The 22,713-nt window shown below is 59.2% G+C and overlaps 2 protein-coding genes across 3 annotated transcripts in view; one reads left to right on the top strand and one right to left on the bottom strand.

Moving 5' to 3' along the window:
- Positions 1 to 5,505: 5,505 nt before the first annotated feature.
- On the bottom strand, positions 5,506 to 8,292 carry LOC149990200 (BAG family molecular chaperone regulator 5). Of its 2 annotated transcripts, none has more exons than XM_090265563.1 (2): positions 8,210 to 8,292; positions 5,506 to 6,886 (listed from the first exon to the last, which is right to left on the bottom strand). In XM_090265563.1, exon 2 carries the CDS (start codon positions 6,856 to 6,858, stop codon positions 5,515 to 5,517), a length of 1,344 nt encoding a protein of 447 aa, XP_090121689.1. In that variant the 5' UTR covers positions 6,859 to 6,886; positions 8,210 to 8,292; the 3' UTR covers positions 5,506 to 5,514. The 2 variants fall into 2 exon arrangements, with proteins under 2 accessions (XP_090121689.1, XP_090121688.1); XM_090265562.1 differs by lacking the exon at positions 8,210 to 8,292 and adding an exon at positions 7,759 to 7,900.
- Positions 8,251 to 22,713, top strand: part of COA8 (cytochrome c oxidase assembly factor 8) — a 35,023-nt gene continuing 20,560 nt past the window's right edge. Inside the window, exon 1 of the mRNA XM_090265564.1 lies at positions 8,251 to 8,703. Coding sequence (XP_090121690.1) covers positions 8,593 to 8,703 — 111 coding nt within the window. The 5' untranslated portion in view covers positions 8,251 to 8,592. The remainder of the gene's footprint in view (positions 8,704 to 22,713) is intronic.

Genomic DNA, 22,713 nt, shown 5'->3' with positions numbered 1-22,713 from the left:
GCGCCTCATGACAAAGCGGTGTCACTGCCCGCTTCACAGACAGTGGCCCAGAGACCCGCTGCCGGGCAGCTCCCGCGGCGAAGGCCTCGCTGGCCTCGGGCCCAGGAGCCCCACCTGGCCCGTCCGCGAACGACGTCAGAGCGCGGCGTCCGGGCGCTGGAGGCCGGGGCTTGAGCCCGCACCCCACTCCCCGCAGCTGCTGTGGGCGGCATGGGCCTGCCTTCCACGGCAGGGGCACTGTCACTTGAGTGTCCTGGCACTGCCGACCCCACAGTGCAGTGTGGGGACCCCGGAGGCCTGCGTGGGCCCTGGGAGGCCGCTTGGAGGGAACGTGAGGCCCAGAGGAGGACAGGGCCTGGCTGGAGCCCCGGGGCCGCCGCAGCCCCACCCCCTGCCCGCAGCGGCCTTCCTGACCCTGCAGGCCCAGGCTCACCCACGCGCGCGTGGACCTGCCTTCTCACCGGCTTCCGCCTACTTCCTCAGCCCCCTGCTCCAGGCCCCAAAGCCCAGGCGCCCCGCGGGCGGAGGGTGCGTCCACATCCAGAGCATCGCAGAGCACGCGGGGCTGCCGTCGGGGGTGGCCCTGCAGCGAAGGGGCCGTAAGTGTGGGCGCCCGGCTGCGGCGGGGGTGCGCGCAGAGCGCAGGGTCCCCGCGCCCCGCCCTTGCCCGCCGCCCCGAGGCCCTGGGCCACGTGGGCCGGAGGCGGGTGAGCGGCCAGGGCCTGCGAAGGTCCTGCCGGACGCCCAGCTCCGCGGGGGCGCGTCAGAGGCGGTGCCGTCCACGCGGCTCCACGGGGACTCCGGCCGGGGGTGCCCAGCACGAGCCCCCGCGCCGCTCGCCGGCAGACGGCGCAGCTGTCGCGCCGCGGCCACCTGTCCGGCACCGCGAGGACAGGTGTGCCCGGCGGTGGCCCCGGCGCGACAGCTGCGCTTCCGGCCGCGCCCTCCCCGCGGAAGCTCCGCGAGGCCGGGCCGCCGACGCCCCCTGGCGGCCGCTCCGCAACCCAACAGGCGGGCGAGGTGCGGGGGCTGCGCGACCGACCCGGAGACTTCAAGGTCAAGGAGGTGCTCCGGCCGCGGGGCTTCCCTCTCCCCTCGGCAGGCCCCCCAACGCAGCGAGGCTCAGACAGGCCTCTTGGGGGTCTCACCTGGAGGGACTCCCGGGGTCCTTTGCAGCGGGTTGGGGCACTGGCCTCGCACCTGGACCGACATCCAGGGCCAAAGCCACCAGGCCAGGGTGGGTGGGCTGCCCTGGGTGGGGGCTCCCCCAGCGGTGCCCCGTCCCAGAGGGCCCCCAGACCTGGCTCTCTGTCCTGGGAGCCCCTGCGCCGGGTTGCAGCTCCGCCTCCCCAGGTGCCCAGGGCCTCAAGGATCTTGCCCTCCCCTGCACCCCCCACCCGCCTCCCCTGCTTGGTCAGCCTGGACACTCCCCAGACCACAGGGTTCCCCAATAGCCCTGCTGGTCTCAGGACACCTGCCCTTCATTTGCGTGTTGGGTCAGGGGAGGGTGGGAAGCTGGGTTTCCGAGAGAAAGGAAGGCTGTGGACCGAGGAGCCGAGGGCCACTGGGAGGGCCTTGGGCCTGCCTAAGCCCTCAGGGGAGGCCCCTGCCGGGCACCTGGCTGTCCCGGCTCGTGGGACGTGGCTGGCCCCCGTGGCTGGCAGTGTGAGGACCGAAACAGAAAGGGCTCGAGCTGAAAGGTTCTTACATCAGTTAACCAGCCACTCTCTGTGGCCACGGGGTACAGACAAGATGGAGGCAGTTCGTTTCTGTCAGATTGGGAGGGAGCCCGGGACCTGGCAGTCCCAGCACGTCTGGGTGCTGAGAGGCAAGACCACCCTCGCATTGAGGGCTAGCGGAGGACCCATCTCCATCTCCCAGCTCTAATTCAAGAAAGACACGGGGCAGAGCAAGATGCTGGTGCACAGCATCACTGTGTCCCTTGAAAAGGTATCCTGCGTTTGGAGCTCAAGCCTCATCAACTCCATGAGTCCCGGCCATGGCCTTCGCTGCGAAGGACCTGTGTCGGCAGGAAGAGGAGGACCAGGCGAACCCCAACCTAGGTGCTCGGGCCTGAGTTGTGTGCTGCCACGTGGGCACACATGGGGGCTTTCATGGATCCTGAGGCCACGTTGCACCTGTCCCACTGGTCCCTCTTCAAGACTGTCAGCCTGGCCTGTGTCCCAGTTGCCTCCACCTGACTGGTTTCTGTGGGTGACACTGTGATGACCATTTTCCAGCCGTTAGCACGGAGCATACAGCAGGCACTCGCTAATGGTGGTTAATGTCTGGGAGTCCTGCCTGATGGGGTGCAGCACACCTCTGCACAGGACTTACCAAAAGAGGCGGATTTCCCTCCCAAACGTGTCTTTCCACCCATGCAGCTTACTTTTCACTCCAGCACCTACATACTCACAGGGCCAAGGAGGCTGCCTCCCCTTGTCCCCGACCACCTGGAAGACAGCAGGCGGCCAGGCCAGGAAGCACAAGCAGGCAAGGTTGGGAACAGGAACCATCACTGCTGTCACGTGCCAGGTCTTCAACAGACAGACCAACGACTGCCCAGTGCGTGGGGCGCCCTCACTGGGGGGCTCCGGGCTTCCTCCTGGACAGTGGCAGGAGACCATTTCCAGGCCTCCCCACTCCTGGGCTCTTTAAATGGGGACAGCTACCCCTTCCCCTGGGACAGGACCCTGGTCTATGCTCAGCACTGCCGCCAAGTGTCGCCGAGGAGCCGCCTTCCCCGGGCCTGGCCCACCAGTCAGTCAGTGCAGGTGGGACCGGGAACAGAGCTCACACCTCAGACTGACACCCTTTCCCCACGGCGGAGACAAGCTGAGTTTTTCAGATTTCATTAAATAAGGGGGGAGGTGGGCGGGGCGGGGGAGAGCAATGGGGGAAGGATGAGACGACTGTAATAGAATTTAAAAAATGGAAAAAATAATTTAATTAAGGTTATGCTAATGCATGTATCTCAGAATAACCCTGAATACTTGCGACATACTCTTAGGCACACGGCCAGCAGAGTGGGACGGGACCGACACGGGACTAGCGCACCTGCGGCAGGTACCCAGGCCAACAGCAAACACGTCTCCAGCGATTCAAAGTGCCAGATGAGTTAAAAGCTGAAAAGCTTTGCTTAAAAAAACTGTATGTACAGGATAAGCTTAGACCTTCAAAGGCCAGATGAAAACTGGCAAAGTAAAACAAACAAGAAAACTGGTTAACCTTCTTAAACACGCTAAATGGAGTCAAATATATACACCACAGGACTTCAGGAGAACAAAGCATTGAACTGCACTTAGTTGACATATTCATTGCATTTATTTTCATAACTAGTTCAGGCTGACTTGTCTCTGGGAGACAGGCAGAGAAAGCAGACAACCCTGGCCATTTTTCTCATGAACACGGATTACACCATTTAATGCAGGTCACACATTTTCAAGGGGTAGGTTTTACTTCTATTACAGGTTCTCATGTCAGATCTTAAAAGTACAATACGTGATGAGCCCAACTTAAAGGTTACATGCAACAGCCCATGTTGACACAGACTGCTCCCTGGAGGCGCAGGCAAACTGAATCCAGGGTCGCGAGGGCTCGCTACGGGGGTACAATGAGCAGGTACAAGGAACTGGAACCGACTGAACACAGGAAACCCTCACCTTAACCGTCGCTCAAGGCTGGTCTATTTCGATGACTCACGTGAGCAATCCCAAGTGACAGTAGCTGAGTTTGGCTTCCTAACCTCACACGCTGAGCTCAGCAGAAGCCAGCTCTACGCAGCCTACAGGACTCGCGTGACGTGAACGACGGGGAGAGCTGTTCACAAAGAACATGGATGCTTTTGCAGGTGACAGGGACACGTGACCTTCCGCTGAAGCCGGAGGCCAGACGTGACGCGGGCGCCTGCGGTGCAGCAGGGGGCAGCCCCGCCCCGAGAGGGGCCTGTGAGGACCCTCCCCTTACCACGCAGAGCAGCAGTCCTGTGACAACTCTGGCCGTTAACTTCCACTGAGACAGCACTCAGGTGCCAAGAGCGTGACGTGAGGGGGAGGGGCTCACTGTCCTGTGACCCTGGCTGTCCTTTGACCCCGCTGCTAGTAGGAATGACCAGACTAGGGCTCTGAATGATCGGGCAATACTGGGACAAACCAAACTCCGCCTAGGGAAACACCGATCTTATTTTTAGCAGCTGACATAAAGCTGCCAAAGTACTACCTCTGAAAAGTGACAGGTGACTCTGCAGTTCCAAAGATACGCTCCAGTATCATTATTTTGTAGAAGGCCACCACAGGAAGGTCTGCTAGTTATGACACTGGGAGCAACCCCCGAACAAGGCACCTCAGAACTCTGGGAAATGTTTGTTTTGTCCTTTACCAGGCAGCCTGGGGTCCGCACAAAGAACGCAGAGATATGTACGCTCTTTAGCAGAGGAACAAAACGCGCACTGACAGACACACTGGCTCTGTGGGCACCAAGAAACCCACGTGCTTGTCACGCAAGCCAAGGGGAGCAGCAGGTGCTGGAGCCCATTCCTGGCCTGGTCCCCGGGGCAGCGCGACGCTGGAGACGCCGGGAGCCGGTGGCCAGTTTCCCCGGATGGGCTGCAAAGGTGTGGTCCTGCGGCGGCAGCCTCTGCCCCATCCGCAGCGGCCACTCTGTCCTTCCTGTGCCTGTCCCTGTGCAGCGTGACGGCTGCTCCTGCCACTCACAGACACCCGACAGTGGCAACGCACCTCTGGTTGTCACTGTCCCACCTCATGGTGGGTGTGCCCTTTTTTCTAAAGGTCCATCAGCTTCACTGACATGTTCCCATCCTCACAAAAACAATTTGAAGTGTTGCGGGTGTTTTATGCCCTTTCAATGTGGTCTCAAAGGGTTCTTTGCTATTAATTTTCATAATTTTCCATGTCACACACACAAATAACATTCCCCCCTCAGTGCAGAGTATAGGAGAGCAATATGCTGTTTTTCAAACAAAAGTTTATGAAAGAAAAGGCTATCCAAAAAAAGAAAGAAAAAACCCATCCTATTAAATTGGGTGGGACCAATCAGGCTTTATAAATGGAGAAAATCCTTCTGCTTTATTTAGCATAATAAAACATATAGTACTGCTTTTGGGCTTCGACCTACTTCTACGTAACCAAAAACGTCCCCTTTATGCACCTGTTCTGGTGACATGCAAAGCTGTGTCTATTGCTAGATTCTGAATCATGCGTTTTTGTGCTTTTGCACAACCCAGTTAAAAATTACAAAAGTTGCCCCTTTTCCATTTTGATTAAAAAGAAAAACAAAAAACATACAGATAATAATCCGAATGAAAAGGTCAGTGTGCTGTTTTGCAACATCAGAAGCAGCAGGTACTGAATATAATTTGCTTAAATCATAAATACTGAGATTGAAATATGCACGTATAAATCACATTTCGGCTCAGTGAACCCACAGACAGCTCCCCATAAACACACGCGCGCGTGTGTGCAAAGTGCCGGACAGGAAGTAAGGCCCGGGGCGGGGCTAATATTCCCACTCATCGGACTTCAGGTCGAGGTAGCTGAGGATGCTCTGGGCCAGCTTCACGGCCTGCTTCCGGGCGGCCTTGCACTTCTCCTCGCCCTGCGGGTCCACAGCGTCCAGGGCCAGCAGCTGCTTCGTGAGCAGCTCCTCCAGCCGCATGTAGTTCTTATCCGTTCGGTTCCCATCAAAGGACAGCACTTCTCCCAGGATCTCAGACAGGTGTCCCAGGATGGTCCAGACGGCTTTGTGCGATGGGTGCTCCTCGCCCACGAATGACCTCCTCTTGTCCAGGGCCTCCTTCAGGTCCACGTGCGTGATGAGGGTCTGCGCCGCGATCACCGCTCTCCTCCGGGCCTCGCGGATGCAGGGGTTCCTCTCCAGGCTCACCTCGTCCAGCTGGCCGATCAGAGCCTGCAGCTCCGCCTTGGCGCTCAGGTACAGTTCAGGGGGACTCTGTGCTTGGAGGAGTTCATTTTTAATTTCTCTCACTCTCGTGAGGACCTTTTCTATTTTTATAATGGAGTGATTCTGTCCCAGGTCAAATGCATGGGTATTATCTGCTTCCTCTTCCAGATCCAAATATTTCAATAACTTGTTGATATCTTCCACGACCTCCCTGCGGTAGTTGCGGACTTCTGTGTGCCCGCACACGTCCAGAGCATCCAGGTCCGCCATCAGCCCCGAGAGCACACAGGACAAGTGCCTGCACGTCTCATCATTGGTCACGCCCATGAGAAGTGCGATCAGAGTGCCTCTGGCCTTGTTCACGTCACACATCACAGAGTTAATTTTGGCCACTGAAGGGTGTGTGTCCTCGGAGAGCGGCAGGGACGGCTGCTTTTTCGTGCACTCTTCGATCACCTCTTGCACTGCACAGATCTTGGCGAGGGTGTGATACCTGGCTTTCCGCAAGGAGATCTTCCCGCCCGTCTTCACGTGTGTCAGCCGCAGGATGATGTCCTGGATGCCCTCCTCAAACTCTTCCGTCACGCAGTTGCCACCACTGTAAAACGGCACGATCTTCTCTTCCACCAGGGACTGGGCTTCCTTGAAGATGTTCTGAATTTCGATCCGGTGGGGGTGGTTCGCATTCTGCTCCAGCTCCTTCAGAAGATGCTCCGTCTCTTGCGCTGCCCTCTTCCTAGCTTGCTGGACATCTCCCTTCCCTTCCGTGTCGACCGAGTCTATCTCAAAGAGCTGTTTCATTAGAATCCTCTCCAGCTTCTTGTAATTCTTGTCATTTGGCAGGCCGCTGAAGCCCGTCACTTGCGGCTCTATACTTTTTACTTCCTTTTGGATTTCCTGAAGCCTACTGATGGAAGGATGTTGGTTTCCCATATCCATACTTTGGTGGCGTTCAGTCTCACGAGCACTAAAAGGAGACAAGAACGATAACTTATTACATTGCCAAGTCTCTGCAGAGCGGAAACCCCTATTCATTTACCCTGAAGTTCTCATTTTGAAAAGCTGTATTCACAAAGGCTTGTCGTGACTGCAGTCCAGAGGGCCGCCACGCCCAAGTACAGACAGAAGTGACCGACCACTTCCGCCGAGCACCTCTGCGCCCGGTGCTCAAGAACAGACGGGGCGAGCGCAGCCGCAGGGAGCGGGCGCTCCGGGCCCAGGAAGGCCTCGCCCCTCCAACTGCGAAGGGAGCAGCTCTCCCCCACGCGCCGCGGGAGCGCTGCGATCCCCCCGCTGGGAAAGAGCACGAGCGTCCCCGGCAACGAGGGAAGCTGCCTCTCCGCACGAGCAGGAACCCGCTGTGGAATGTGAACCAGCGGCGCCGGGGCCTCCACGGCTCAGCCCTATCTCCGCGGCCATCTGGCCGAAGGCTATCTATGTCCGAGTTTCCGGAAAAAGCCGCTCTCAGAGAAACAGACACCCCAGTGCGCTTCCCCGGTCCCCGCTGCTGTCTCCCGCCCTTTCGGTCCCTCGCTGGCCCTCCCTGCAGGGCCGCGAAGCTCCCCGGGAGGGAAGGCGACAGGTTACGCTAAAGGCACCGTGGCGGGCCTTGGAGGCCTCGGACCCCCGCCCCCGTCCCCTCGCGCTCCCCTGCCCCGCAAACGTGGCGACTCGGAACCCTCGTTCACTAGCCTACGACACAGCGCCCTGGGGGGGAGGGATAACCGATGGAGACCAATCCCTCGTGGGTGTCCGAGCCACGAACACGCCTCTGGGGGCCACGAAGGGCAGGCGGCCCGGCTTCTGTCCTCCCCGCTCCCGTCGCGCCCAGCACTGTACCCAGAGCAGGTCTAAGCTGGACTGGCCTTGGCTTCCCGTAGGTGAGCGGCGAGGTGGCAGATCAGCCCGTACGGGGAGCGGCGCCGGCCCTGGGCCCCAAGCTGCATCCCTCGCGCCCCTCCCGGCTAGGTCGGAACGGGGCAGCCGGCGAAGGGGCGGCGGTGGCGGCGGCAGCTACTGGCCGCGGCGGCCGGGGCGGGCATGTCGCCCGGGCCCCCGACGCGCCCACCAGCCTGACCTCACAATGGCCCGCGGGGGAGGGGGCGGGAGGCAGGGGATGCCGTCCCGGCTCGGAGGCCCGGCCCCGCCCCACGTCGGGTCGAGAGGCCCCGGCTGCGCGGAACCTCGCGAGCGCGGGACAGGAGCCGTCCCAGGGGTCCGCGGCTGGGTTGGGGGGAACGCAGCGCCTCCGCGGAGGAGAAAGCCCGCGCAGCCGCTGCGCGGTGCTCACCTGGGCCGCCTGCGCCATCGCGCGCGCCTGCGCCTCCGCGCGCTCCGCCGCCGACGCCTTGTGACTCCGCGGTGCCCGCAGGCGCCGGCCGGCAGCCCCGCCCCGGGCCGAACGCCGCCGACCCTGGGAAAAACGTCCTCCGACGCCGCGGCGCCGCCCGCGCCGCGCCCGTCGCTGGCCTCCGTGCGCAGCAGCCCGGAGCGGCCGTGGCCGAGGAGCGGCTGCCGGGGCCGCCCGCGCCGTCCCGCTACCCCCGCAGCCCGCCGCACGCAGGGAACGCGCACGGTCGGCCCGCCGCTCCCCGCCTCCAGGCTTTGCGACCTGCCGGAAGGCAGCCCCGCGCGCCGTCGCGACGCTGCCGTAGGAGCCGGGGGACGCGGGCCATGGCCGCCCGGCGGGCCCTCGGCAAGAGCCGTCTGTCTCCACTGAGCCGCGCCTTCGCCGGCCGCGGCTGCCAGCTCGCCCCCGAGCGCGGGGAGGCGGCGCCCCGCCCGGTGAGCGGGGTTCCCGGAGAGGCTGAGCCGGGAGGGTGACCGCTCAGGCCGCGCCCCTGGGGCACCTGCGCGTCCGGCCCCGCTGCGGCGGCCGCTGAGCTCCGGTTCCCGGGGCGCCCGCGCCCGCGCCGACTTGCTGCTGCCCCGGAGCCGGCTGGCCGCTGGCAGGGGCCTCGTTCCCGCTTGGGCAGAATGTTCCTTAAAGAGCTCGTGGTGCGCACAGCGTGGCCTTTACTTTCTCGGTCTGTATTTTGGTCTCATTAGTATTAGTGTTTTCTCCGAGCGACGGCAAACTGTCGCCGTACTTTGTAGGGCTTCACGTTGAACCGTTTTCTTCTTTGGAAACTGCACCTGGGCGCGCGTTCCTGGCCCGAGAGCCGCCGAGGCTGGTGCCTGGCAGGCGGGGTTCATGAGCCGCCCTCCTCTGGGGCGATGTTTGGTTTCCGGCAGTCGGAGGCCTCGGGTCCGACGGCCACGGGAGCGAGCTGGCTCGCGGAGTGGCCTGGGCTGCAGGTACAACAATCCACCATTCAACGAAGCACACGGGTACCCCAGACTCGCTAACGGGCCCACGAGGGAGGCCGCAGACCTGGCTTACACGGTCGTTAAAGAGGCGACCGAAGAGCCGGCTTTGAGAATTACAGGACGTGGCTGCCTGTAAGCTCCCGTGCCTTTGGGCTGCCGTTACTAACGTTCTTTCATACGTGTGCCTTTGAAGTTCTGTCTGGTTTACAGTTTAGACGAGAGGTTACCGGGGCAACGGGTCCCGCGGACGCCGGGCCTCTGGCTGGGTCCCTGATGCCGGGGTGGCCGCTCCGACCTCCACTCGTAGGACACAGAGACCAACCCCGCGCCGCGCTCCGAACAGGCCGGGACCGCTCTGGCCGCAAACAGCGCCGGTCTTACGTGGCTCTGATGCCCCGGATGAGTCCCCTCCCGCCTCCGTCACCCAGGCTGGTGGGGCTGCCCCCCCCCGGGGAGGGTGGTGATGGTGGTGGACCTGCTGAGGCCCGAGACAGGCCTTGCCCAGTTCCAGCATTGTGACTGCGGTGCTTTCTAGGATGTGGCCCGTTGTCCTAGACGCGGTGGGGGCGAAGGGCCGCTCTTGCCTGGGGCAGCTGGTGTTTCCTGTGTGTCCCGTCCTGGGGGCTTCCTGAAGGGTCCTGAGTTCCTGCAGCACCCGGAGATTGTTGTCTGTCAGCCTTTGATTTTAAATAGCTTGTCTTCTTAAGAGGAGCAGGGCGCAAACCTTGTGTTTTATCTGAGCAGGGGAACTTCAGTTCATCCTGCATGTTTTTCTCTCGCTCTTGCCCTCGCCCTGAGCTCAGGAGGCCTGGTCCTAATACCTGCACAGCGGATTCCCTCCCTGATGTCCGGGCACCCGTTTTTAATAGAAAATATTACAGAACTCAAGAGTTCGGGTTAGGGACTCAGCTGGGAATGGAGTGTCCCGAGCTGCCTCCTACCTGCGTGACTTTATATATGTCCTTTACCTATATATGTCCTTTAACGTCATTGAGTTTAAGCCTGTCCTCACGTCTTCAAGGGGGACACTTTGAAAGCCACAGGGGCCGCCCTCAGGATTCTGACTGGGGGCTCTGGGGTGGGGCCTGAGTCCCACTGTTTCCTCCCTTTGCCCCTGCCCTGCCCCAGGCCTATTGTGGTATAAGGGCAGGACTTGAAGGGCAAATCTCATTCGCTCTCAGGTTGGTTGCCACTGGTTACATTCTGTGCATTCACATGTGCTTGTCTGGGGTTCCCTAACGTCTGTACTGATAGTTCATGTTCATGTGCTGTTCTAAGTGTCTCACGCATGTTAACTCAGTGAATCCTCAGAACTCCGTGAAGTCATTGCTTTTATCGTCCCCATTTTATAGAGGAGGAAACTGGGCAGTAAGACGGAATGACTTTCTCAGGGTCATAACGTCTGCACATGAGGAATGTCTGTACGTGTTATAGTTCCTACACCCAGAGGGTAGGGAATGACATGTGTTCTCGTAACTTCTGGATCAGAAGGAAAGAGACAGGCCCTCTCCACGGAGAGGCAGGATTTATGAAGAACTGATAATGGAACTGCTGATCTCGTGTTTTGCTTGGATTTTCATTAAGGAGAGTGATCTTCAAACCCCCGGGTGCAGAATAAACATTGTAAGGAGGAAGTTGAAACTCGGGTGAGAGGCCCGCTCGTAGGATTTTAAAGTTAATACGGATGTTTCTAGTATAAAGGGTTTCAGTAAATAGTTGGGAGAGATTAACGCTGGGACGGGAGGACTTTAAAAACCATGTTTAATGCCATTATCATCAAGATGAGGAACTTGGAACCCAGAGAGGTCAGGTAACGATCCTGGTGATGCACAGCAGAGGTGGACCCCCAGCAGGTCTCCCACTCTCAGCCCAGGGTTCCCACGTTCCTGTAACTGGGGCCCCTGCTAAGCGTGGTGGCTGGAAGAGGGCAAAGGCGAACACCGACTCTGGCCCTCATTGGGGAAAGCTGGACACTCCCACTGGCTGGGGGGGGGGGGCGAGGGGGCACATGGGATTCTGGGGGAGGACTTTCGGTCCCCACCCCCGCAGCAGGGGAGTGTGTCGGCGTGGAGACCTGGGGGCACAGAGCCTGGAGCTGGACAGCGACTGGAGACCAGCTAAGCCCCCACGTTTATACTTCTGGGTGGGAGAAGAGGCCCCTGGCGCAGCCTTGGCCAGAGCTGGCAGAGCGTGGCAGGGTGACTTTCCTTTGGGTGTCTCAGCGGTAACCGCTTTGAGGCAGAAGCTTGCGGTTGTTCTCAAAAACTCGGGCGATAATAGCACTGCGAACAGATTGTTGTTCTTGTTATTTTCAGTTCTCGAACCTGTGTAGTCGTCACACAAATAAATAGCTATTTTTAATGTCTTACTCTGACTTTTCCTCTCCCCTTGCTTTTGTCACCCAGACATTTTAGGCAGAAACTTGTCCTTAAGCAAAAGGGTCTTTGCAACGGAGCGCCGTCCCTGGAGATTGGCTTGGGAGGCGGCGCGCGGGAGGGCCCCTGCCGGCGGGGTTCGGTAACACCACCGGGTGCTTTTCCTCCCCCAGCGAAGCGGCACCCGGCCCCCCCATTCCGTTAACGGGGAGAATTACACTAACTCACTGGCTTTCCTTTTCTGTTACCGAAGATAACCTTAAAATGTGTACAAAGGCAAATATAAAGAACTCTGCGTCCACACCTGCTTCTACCATTACCCATTTGTGGCTGTTTATTTCATCTGGACCCTCACCTGGTCCCCCTTCTCGGGTAATTCAGTGGCAGCTCTCAGACATTGTACTTCATCTGCAGTTATTTCAGTACGTATCTTTGAAAGATAGGGGCTTAAAAATATATGTAAACAATACCATGTCACACCTAAAAATATTACAATTCCTTAATGCCAGCAAATGACAATGTTCAAATTTCTTGGATTGTCTTAGAAATGTCAGGAATGGCTTTTTTTAAAAAAGTTTATTTTATTCTCATTTAAGAGAGAGACAAACAGTGATGGGCGAGAGAAACATCCTCACGTGCCCCCAACTGGGGATCAAACACACAACCCAGGCATGTGCCCTGACTGGGAATCGAACCAGAGACCCTTTGGTTCGCAGGACGACGTTCAATCCACTGAGCCACACCAGCCAGGGCTGTTTCTTTTTTTAAGCTATAGGTTTTGACTCAATCCCCTTCCTATTTTTTAAAGCATTTTATTTGGGGCGGGGAAAGGCTGTGTCATTTAGAAGTCCCCGCCATCTGGATCTTGCTGATTCCATCCCCAGGGTGTGATTTAATGTGTCCCTCTGACCCCTGCATCCCGGTGAGTTGACAGCTGTGCCCTAGAGCCTTGACCTCATTCATAGTTGACTTTTTTTTTCCCCGAGAAGACTACTTCCTTGGCGGTGTGCTCTTCCGTGGGGCCTGATTGCTTTTCTGATGTGCAGCCCACCTGGGGCTCTTGGTATCCAGGCATCTTGGTTCCCATGCTTCGTCCTTTGCCGTGGTGCGCTGATTGGTCTAGGGGTCTCCGACCCTCCAGGAGGAAAAGGCTTTCAGGCGCCCCCGCAGGGCAGTCGGGCCCATCCCGCAGACCGGAGGGCGCCGCACGGACACTCCATCTTGCCAGGCTTCGTTCCTCCCGGCCGCGCCTGCTGCCTTGACTCAGACGCACGCGGTGTTGTGCGAGGGCGCTGGGACAGGTCTGCGCCCCAAGTCCTGGCTTCTGGGAGGGGAGGCCCCAGGTGCGCGAGTGCAGAGGAGCAGGCGCCGGAGCCGGGCAGCTGCGCTCTGCGGAGGAGCCCGCAGGTGACAGGCGGAGACGAGCGCCCCGGGCGCGCGCTGGGGGGCGGGGGGGGGGCAGGACAGGTACGAGCCGCCCACAGGCCCCGCAGGCCTTCCGTCCGCGCCCCCTCCCCGCCGCCCCTGCTTAAGCGCTAGACGCTTGTGCTGGAAGAACCGTAGGTTACAGCGATTGTCCAGGCTTCAAAGCGCTGCTTCCTTTTACAAAAGGACTTTCTCCTCCCAAGTCCCTTCTCCCTTTGAAATGGCAGTTGTGGGGGGAACAAAGGCCGGCGAGGTGTTCACGGGGAGCCCGGACCGGGAGCGCGGCCGTCGCTGAGCCCTGCCCTCTCGAGCGCGCCTCGTGGCGGCGCCGGGGAAGGCGGCAGGCCAGGCCCGGGGCGGGTGGGGGGCGCGGGTGGGGTGGAGTCCTCCGTCTCGCCCCGCACTGCTCCCGCCGGCCCGCCTCCGCCCCCGCGCTCCCGGTGCCTTTGAGGGCGGCCCCTTCCCTCGGAGACCAGCTGCGCTTCGCGGGCGCAGAGCGGCCGAGTCCAGAAGTACGTGCGGAGGAGGTTTCTAAAGGGGCTCTTGTTTGTGGTCAGCGAACAGGCCCACAGGAAGAGGTGGTGATCGGACATTGTTCTTAGAACGGCGGGTGACACTGAGGACCCGTGGGGCGCAGTCCTGCCTTTCCTGTCGGAGCAGGACGCGGTGTCAGATCGGCTGCTGCCGCCCTGAGGATCAGCGGAGTTTCGGGGCTGAGCCGGGTGGGGCGCCCTGGCCGTCCCGGGGCAGCTGCCCACCTGCGTGGCGCCGCTCAGCGGCCCGGCTTCGCAGTGACGCTCGGGGAGACCTTTAGAAATACCAGCGTGGAAACGGTGCCGGTTAGGGCGTCGGAATCGGCAAGAGGGGCTGAGTGAGAACGGACTCACCCCCGGCCAGCAGCTACGGAAGGGCACTGTTTTTAAAAAAAGATTTTATTTTCAGAGAGGAAGGGAAACCTCCATGTGCGGTTGCCTCTCACACACCCCAGCTGGGGACCCGGCCCGCAGTCCCGGGCCTGTGCCCTGCCTGGGGATCGAACCGGCGACCTTCGGGCTTGCGGGATGACGCTCGGCCCACCGAGCCACACCAGCCAGGGCTGGAGGGACCCTCTTGACGACAGTGACTTGTGGCTGGCTCAGAACTCCAGATATTCTGAGGCCGTATCTAGTTAAACTTGACGAGTCTTCCCATCAAGTCGTTCATCTAAATCAAGCTTTTTGAAGGTGATGTGCATTTATTGACTCTCGAGGTGAGATTTCTTTGCAGTAAAATGAATGCCCCCACTTTAAGGATTCATTTGATGAGTTTTGAGACATGTCTTAAATTTTTCAGTGCCCACCCCAATGAGAGCAAGAATGTCCCTCCAGTCCCCTCTCCCTCAGGCCACTGCTGGGCTGCTGGCTTTTCCTAGAACGTTGCACAGGCGGAACTATGTGATCTGCCCTCTGGTGCCTGGCTCTCTAGGTCAGTTGTTTTTTCTTTTTTTAAGAATATTTTATTGGTTATGTTGTTACAGTATCCCAATTTTTCCCCTCTTTGCACCCCTCCACTCAGTACCCCCTTCCCTCCAGCAGTCCCACTCCCCCTTAGTTCATGTCCATGGGTCCTGCCTGTATGTTCTTTAGCTTTTCCATTTCCTATATTATTCTTAACTCCCCCCTGTCTGTTTTGTACCAACCGACTATGCTTCTTAGTCCCTGCACCATTTCCCCATTTCTCCTGCTCCCCCTCCCAGCTGATAACCCTCCAAGTGATCCCCACACCTATGATTCTGTTCCTATTCTGGTTTGCTTAGTTGGGTTTTATGTTTTAGATTCAGTTGTTGACAGTTGTGAGTTTGTTGTCTTTATTTTCCCCCACAGTGCCTGGCGCACGGTATGTACCCAAGTGTCAGTTATACGGTAATTAATGCTTGGCTCCAGTGTCCTGTGAGCTCAATTCCCAATCAGCAGTTAAATCTTATCAGCTCTGTCACCAAAGAAGCCTCTCCTGTCCTTTCCTTCCGTTGTGTGTGTGTGTGTGTGTGTGTGTGTGTGTGTGTTATTTTTAAAAGAAGTAAATCTTTGCCCTGACTGGTGTGGCTCAGTAAATTGAGTGCCGGCCTGTGAACCAAAGGGTCACCGGTTCAATTCCCAGTCAGAGCACAGGTCTGGGTTGTGGGTCAGGTCCCAGTTGGGGGCACGTGAGAGGCAACCACACATTGATGTTACTCTCCCTCTCTTTCTGTCTCCCTTCCCTCTCTGTTTTTTTCTTCCTTATGTTCCAAATCATTGATTTGAACCCTGGTTTCCTTCCCTTCACCACTGGTTTCAAGTGGATTCCTTTGTTTCATTTAGTGAAGCCTTCACTTCTCTTTATGCGTTTGCTGTACTCAAGCATGTCTGTCAAGCCTGTGAGCATCTTTATCACCAGTGTTTTGAACTCTGCATCTGTTAGGTTGGCTATCTCCTCATCTGTTAGGTTGGCTATCTCCTCGTCGCTTAGTTCTCCCACTGGAATCTTGATCTGTTCCCTCTTTTGGGCCACACTTCTCTGTCTCCTCATCTTTACAGGCTCCTGTGTTTGTCTCCGCATCCCAGGTAGAGCTGTTATGTTGTAAGGGGCAGAGTCTTAGGTATTGTCAGTAATGGGCAAACTATTTCACCACGTTGTGGCGCTGTATGTGGGGGAGGGGTCCGAGAGGGAACAATGCCACTTGCTCAGTACTCACCCCTTTTCCAAGCACTTCTCCCACTTCCGCACCGGAGTGGTGTCCTTCTAGCTGATGCCCTGGCCGTCGTTCCCAGAGTGGGTGGGTCTGCGGACGATCTAGGACCGTGGGGGCCCTTTAAACAAGCCTGGTGGGCTTCCTGCAGGAGGAGGCAGTGAGCAAAGAGTTGGCCTGGAAGGTCAGGCCAGGTCCAGGAGGCAGGCACAGTAAGCCAGAGCTATCAGCAGGCTGCATCAGGACCAAGGGGATTCCTTCAAGAGGGACAGTCCTCCCCACCCCTGGCCAGGCTGATGACAGAGGCCGAGAAGGTGTCATGTATGAAGGGACCCCTGCCATTGGCCCTGTGCATGAGGACCTGTGCAGGCTACCGGGGCTCTGTCCTCAGTGAGCCTGGTCACCCCTTCCCGCCAGACTGTCTTGACTTGGGGACCTTGGTCTGAGGCCTTTGGTTGGGGTCACAGGGATTTCCGAGGCTTGTAGTCACCCAAGCAGCTCAGAGAGCCCCAAGATTTCCAGGGCTGGAAACACTCACAGCCCGGGAGGGAACTCAGGCTGCTGAGTACCCACCTACTGGGTGCCAGACATTTCTGCACCCCCTTTCAGAATGAGGAAACAGCCTAGCCTGGGGTGACTCAGTGGATTGAGCACCGGCCTGTGAACCGAAAGGTCGCTGGTTCAGTTCCCAGTCAGAGCACATGCCTGGGCTGTGTGCCAGGTCCCCAGTTGGGGGTGGATGAGAGGCAATCGATCAATGTATTTCTTGTACATCATGTTTCTCTCCCTCTCTTTGTCCCTCCCTTCTCTTCTCTCTAAAAGTAAATAAGTAAAATCTTAACAAAAAAAAAAAAAAAGAATGAGGAAACAGTCTCCAGACCTGGGCCAGCATCCATAACCATGGCTGGGGGGGGGGGGGGACCAAGAGGAGGCCCAAGCCTTCCAGGGCACTGAGCCCCAAAGGCAGGGTCACGTGGTCCCCCCAAGTCCAAAGGCCCGGCCTCCCCACAGCAGGGAGCCAGCGGGGCGGGGCGGGCGTGGAGTAAGTAGGCCAGTGCTTTGTGCGGTGTTGCCATGGCCCCACCAGCGCGGCTCTGCGGGCTTCCTCCGGCTCCGTTCCCAGGCCGCCTGAGCAGGTGCCAGGCAACCGTCCCAGCCTCGCCTGGCCCCGGCCCCTGCAGGGAGGCTCCCAGCCCTCACCTACCCCAGGCCCCTGCCCACCCACAGCTAGCAGGGCGCCGCAGCAGAGCACGCGTGTCCCACACTGCCATATGCACACAGCGCACACATGCGCAGTTCACTTGCACATGCATGCACATGTGTGTGAGCACATGCCCACAAAACATTGCATGCACAGCCACATAAGGTGCCGGGTGAAGCCGCAGGAGTCACTGCACATCCAGTGCCCAAGGGCTCCACGGTCACCCCCAGGCCGGGCGTTGGGGAGGAGCAGAGCAGAGCTTCCGCTCCCCCACCCAGCGGGGGGCCGGGAGGCTGTGTAGCCCCGCCAGGCCCCAGAGGCCTTGGCGAGGAGCCGGTCTTGCTTCATCTGTTGGCTGGCCGAGGGGAGGGGGGAGGCGGCTCCGCTGGCCTGGGACTTAGGGGCCATACTGGCCTGCAGGGGAGAGGTGCGGGGCCCCCTCTGGGAGGCGGCGGGGCGCTGGCTCCTTCCCGCCCCCGCCCCTGGGCTCCGTGTGCTCCTCATGGAACCCCGCGCCTCATGACAAAGCGGTGTCACTGCCCGCTTCACAGACAGTGGCCCAGAGACCCGCTGCCGGGCAGCTCCCGCGGCGAAGGCCTCGCTGGCCTCGGGCCCAGGAGCCCCACCTGGCCCGTCCGCAAACGACGTCAGAGCGCGGCGTCCGGGCGCTGGAGGCCGGGGCTTGAGCCCGCACCCCACTCCCCGCAGCTGCTGTGGGCGGCATGGGCCTGCCTTCCACGGCAGGGGCACTGTCACTTGAGTGTCCTGGCACTGCCGACCCCACAGTGCAGTGTGGGGACCCCGGAGGCCTGCGTGGGCCCTGGGAGGCCGCTTGGAGGGAACGTGAGGCCCAGAGGAGGACAGGGCCTGGCTGGAGCCCCGGGGCCGCCGCAGCCCCACCCCCTGCCCGCAGCGGCCTTCCTGACCCTGCAGGCCCAGGCTCACCCACGCGCGCGTGGACCTGCCTTCTCACCGGCTTCCGCCTACTTCCTCAGCCCCCTGCTCCAGGCCCCAAAGCCCAGGCGCCCCGCGGGCGGAGGGTGCGTCCACATCCAGAGCATCGCAGAGCACGCGGGGCTGCCGTCGGGGGTGGCCCTGCAGCGAAGGGGCCGTAAGTGTGGGCGCCCGGCTGCGGCGGGGGTGCGCGCAGAGCGCAGGGTCCCCGCGCCCCGCCCTTGCCCGCCGCCCCGAGGCCCTGGGCCACGTGGGCCGGAGGCGGGTGAGCGGCCAGGGCCTGCGAAGGTCCTGCCGGACGCCCAGCTCCGCGGGGGCGCGTCAGAGGCGGTGCCGTCCACGCGGCTCCACGGGGACTCCGGCCGGGGGTGCCCAGCACGAGCCCCCGCGCCGCTCGCCGGCAGACGGCGCAGCTGTCGCGCCGCGGCCACCTGTCCGGCACCGCGAGGACAGGTGTGCCCGGCGGTGGCCCCGGCGCGACAGCTGCGCTTCCGGCCGCGCCCTCCCCGCGGAAGCTCCGCGAGGCCGGGCCGCCGACGCCCCCTGGCGGCCGCTCCGCAACCCAACAGGCGGGCGAGGTGCGGGGGCTGCGCGACCGACCCGGAGACTTCAAGGTCAAGGAGGTGCTCCGGCCGCGGGGCTTCCCTCTCCCCTCGGCAGGCCCCCCAACGCAGCGAGGCTCAGACAGGCCTCTTGGGGGTCTCACCTGGAGGGACTCCCGGGGTCCTTTGCAGCGGGTTGGGGCACTGGCCTCGCACCTGGACCGACATCCAGGGCCAAAGCCACCAGGCCAGGGTGGGTGGGCTGCCCTGGGTGGGGGCTCCCCCAGCGGTGCCCCGTCCCAGAGGGCCCCCAGACCTGGCTCTCTGTCCTGGGAGCCCCTGCGCCGGGTTGCAGCTCCGCCTCCCCAGGTGCCCAGGGCCTCAAGGATCTTGCCCTCCCCTGCACCCCCCACCCGCCTCCCCTGCTTGGTCAGCCTGGACACTCCCCAGACCACAGGGTTCCCCAATAGCCCTGCTGGTCTCAGGACACCTGCCCTTCATTTGCGTGTTGGGTCAGGGGAGGGTGGGAAGCTGGGTTTCCGAGAGAAAGGAAGGCTGTGGACCGAGGAGCCGAGGGCCACTGGGAGGGCCTTGGGCCTGCCTAAGCCCTCAGGGGAGGCCCCTGCCGGGCACCTGGCTGTCCCGGCTCGTGGGACGTGGCTGGCCCCCGTGGCTGGCAGTGTGAGGACCGAAACAGAAAGGGCTCGAGCTGAAAGGTTCTTACATCAGTTAACCAGCCACTCTCTGTGGCCACGGGGTACAGACAAGATGGAGGCAGTTCGTTTCTGTCAGATTGGGAGGGAGCCCGGGACCTGGCAGTCCCAGCACGTCTGGGTGCTGAGAGGCAAGACCACCCTCGCATTGAGGGCTAGCGGAGGACCCATCTCCATCTCCCAGCTCTAATTCAAGAAAGACACGGGGCAGAGCAAGATGCTGGTGCACAGCATCACTGTGTCCCATGAAAAGGTATCCTGCGTTTGGAGCTCAAGCCTCATCAACTCCATGAGTCCCGGCCATGGCCTTCGCTGCGAAGGACCTGTGTCGGCAGGAAGAGGAGGACCAGGCGAACCCCAACCTAGGTGCTCGGGCCTGAGTTGTGTGCTGCCACGTGGGCACACATGGGGGCTTTCATGGATCCTGAGGCCACGTTGCACCTGTCCCACTGGTCCCTCTTCAAGACTGTCAGCCTGGCCTGTGTCCCAGTTGCCTCCACCTGACTGGTTTCTGTGGGTGACACTGTGATGACCATTTTCCAGCCGTTAGCACGGAGCATACAGCAGGCACTCGCTAATGGTGGTTAATGTCTGGGAGTCCTGCCTGATGGGGTGCAGCACACCTCTGCACAGGACTTACCAAAAGAGGCGGATTTCCCTCCCAAACGTGTCTTTCCACCCATGCAGCTTACTTTTCACTCCAGCACCTACATACTCACAGGGCCAAGGAGGCTGCCTCCCCTTGTCCCCGACCACCTGGAAGACAGCAGGCGGCCAGGCCAGGAAGCACAAGCAGGCAAGGTTGGGAACAGGAACCATCACTGCTGTCACGTGCCAGGTCTTCAACAGACAGACCAACGACTGCCCAGTGCGTGGGGCGCCCTCACTGGGGGGCTCCGGGCTTCCTCCTGGACAGTGGCAGGAGACCATTTCCAGGCCTCCCCACTCCTGGGCTCTTTAAATGGGGACAGCTACCCCTTCCCCTGGGACAGGACCCTGGTCTATGCTCAGCACTGCCGCCAAGTGTCGCCGAGGAGCCGCCTTCCCCGGGCCTGGCCCACCAGTCAGTCAGTGCAGGTGGGACCGGGAACAGAGCTCACACCTCAGACTGACACCCTTTCCCCACGGCGGAGACAAGCTGAGTTTTTCAGATTTCATTAAATAAGGGGGGAGGTGGGCGGGGCGGGGGAGAGCAATGGGGGAAGGATGAGACGACTGTAATAGAATTTAAAAAATGGAAAAAATAATTTAATTAAGGTTATGCTAATGCATGTATCTCAGAATAACCCTGAATACTTGCGACATACTCTTAGGCACACGGCCAGCAGAGTGGGACGGGACCGACACGGGACTAGCGCACCTGCGGCAGGTACCCAGGCCAACAGCAAACACGTCTCCAGCGATTCAAAGTGCCAGATGAGTTAAAAGCTGAAAAGCTTTGCTTAAAAAAACTGTATGTACAGGATAAGCTTAGACCTTCAAAGGCCAGATGAAAACTGGCAAAGTAAAACAAACAAGAAAACTGGTTAACCTTCTTAAACACGCTAAATGGAGTCAAATATATACACCACAGGACTTCAGGAGAACAAAGCATTGAACTGCACTTAGTTGACATATTCATTGCATTTATTTTCATAACTAGTTCAGGCTGACTTGTCTCTGGGAGACAGGCAGAGAAAGCAGACAACCCTGGCCATTTTTCTCATGAACACGGATTACACCATTTAATGCAGGTCACACATTTTCAAGGGGTAGGTTTTACTTCTATTACAGGTTCTCATGTCAGATCTTAAAAGTACAATACGTGATGAGCCCAACTTAAAGGTTACATGCAACAGCCCATGTTGACACAGACTGCTCCCTGGAGGCGCAGGCAAACTGAATCCAGGGTCGCGAGGGCTCGCTACGGGGGTACAATGAGCAGGTACAAGGAACTGGAACCGACTGAACACAGGAAACCCTCACCTTAACCGTCGCTCAAGGCTGGTCTATTTCGATGACTCACGTGAGCAATCCCAAGTGACAGTAGCTGAGTTTGGCTTCCTAACCTCACACGCTGAGCTCAGCAGAAGCCAGCTCTACGCAGCCTACAGGACTCGCGTGACGTGAACGACGGGGAGAGCTGTTCACAAAGAACATGGATGCTTTTGCAGGTGACAGGGACACGTGACCTTCCGCTGAAGCCGGAGGCCAGACGTGACGCGGGCGCCTGCGGTGCAGCAGGGGGCAGCCCCGCCCCGAGAGGGGCCTGTGAGGACCCTCCCCTTACCACGCAGAGCAGCAGTCCTGTGACAACTCTGGCCGTTAACTTCCACTGAGACAGCACTCAGGTGCCAAGAGCGTGACGTGAGGGGGAGGGGCTCACTGTCCTGTGACCCTGGCTGTCCTTTGACCCCGCTGCTAGTAGGAATGACCAGACTAGGGCTCTGAATGATCGGGCAATACTGGGACAAACCAAACTCCGCCTAGGGAAACACCGATCTTATTTTTAGCAGCTGACATAAAGCTGCCAAAGTACTACCTCTGAAAAGTGACAGGTGACTCTGCAGTTCCAAAGATACGCTCCAGTATCATTATTTTGTAGAAGGCCACCACAGGAAGGTCTGCTAGTTATGACACTGGGAGCAACCCCCGAACAAGGCACCTCAGAACTCTGGGAAATGTTTGTTTTGTCCTTTACCAGGCAGCCTGGGGTCCGCACAAAGAACGCAGAGATATGTACGCTCTTTAGCAGAGGAACAAAACGCGCACTGACAGACACACTGGCTCTGTGGGCACCAAGAAACCCACGTGCTTGTCACGCAAGCCAAGGGGAGCAGCAGGTGCTGGAGCCCATTCCTGGCCTGGTCCCCGGGGCAGCGCGACGCTGGAGACGCCGGGAGCCGGTGGCCAGTTTCCCCGGATGGGCTGCAAAGGTGTGGTCCTGCGGCGGCAGCCTCTGCCCCATCCGCAGCGGCCACTCTGTCCTTCCTGTGCCTGTCCCTGTGCAGCGTGACGGCTGCTCCTGCCACTCACAGACACCCGACAGTGGCAACGCACCTCTGGTTGTCACTGTCCCACCTCATGGTGGGTGTGCCCTTTTTTCTAAAGGTCCATCAGCTTCACTGACATGTTCCCATCCTCACAAAAACAATTTGAAGTGTTGCGGGTGTTTTATGCCCTTTCAATGTGGTCTCAAAGGGTTCTTTGCTATTAATTTTCATAATTTTCCATGTCACACACACAAATAACATTCCCCCCTCAGTGCAGAGTATAGGAGAGCAATATGCTGTTTTTCAAACAAAAGTTTATGAAAGAAAAGGCTATCCAAAAAAAGAAAGAAAAAACCCATCCTATTAAATTGGGTGGGACCAATCAGGCTTTATAAATGGAGAAAATCCTTCTGCTTTATTTAGCATAATAAAACATATAGTACTGCTTTTGGGCTTCGACCTACTTCTACGTAACCAAAAACGTCCCCTTTATGCACCTGTTCTGGTGACATGCAAAGCTGTGTCTATTGCTAGATTCTGAATCATGCGTTTTTGTGCTTTTGCACAACCCAGTTAAAAATTACAAAAGTTGCCCCTTT

This window comes from Furipterus horrens, unplaced genomic scaffold, assembly GCF_987537825.1.
Source record: "Furipterus horrens unplaced genomic scaffold, mFurHor1.1.pri manual_scaffold_21, whole genome shotgun sequence".
Lineage (NCBI taxonomy): Eukaryota > Metazoa > Chordata > Mammalia > Chiroptera > Furipteridae > Furipterus > Furipterus horrens.
This window is presented reverse-complemented; position numbering and strand designations above follow the sequence as displayed.

What these genes read in the sequence shown, in the direction of transcription:
- LOC149990200 (XM_090265563.1), bottom strand. Translation starts at nt 6,858, where the DNA reads ATGGATATGGGAAACCAACATCCTTCCATCAGTAGGCTTCAGGAAATC.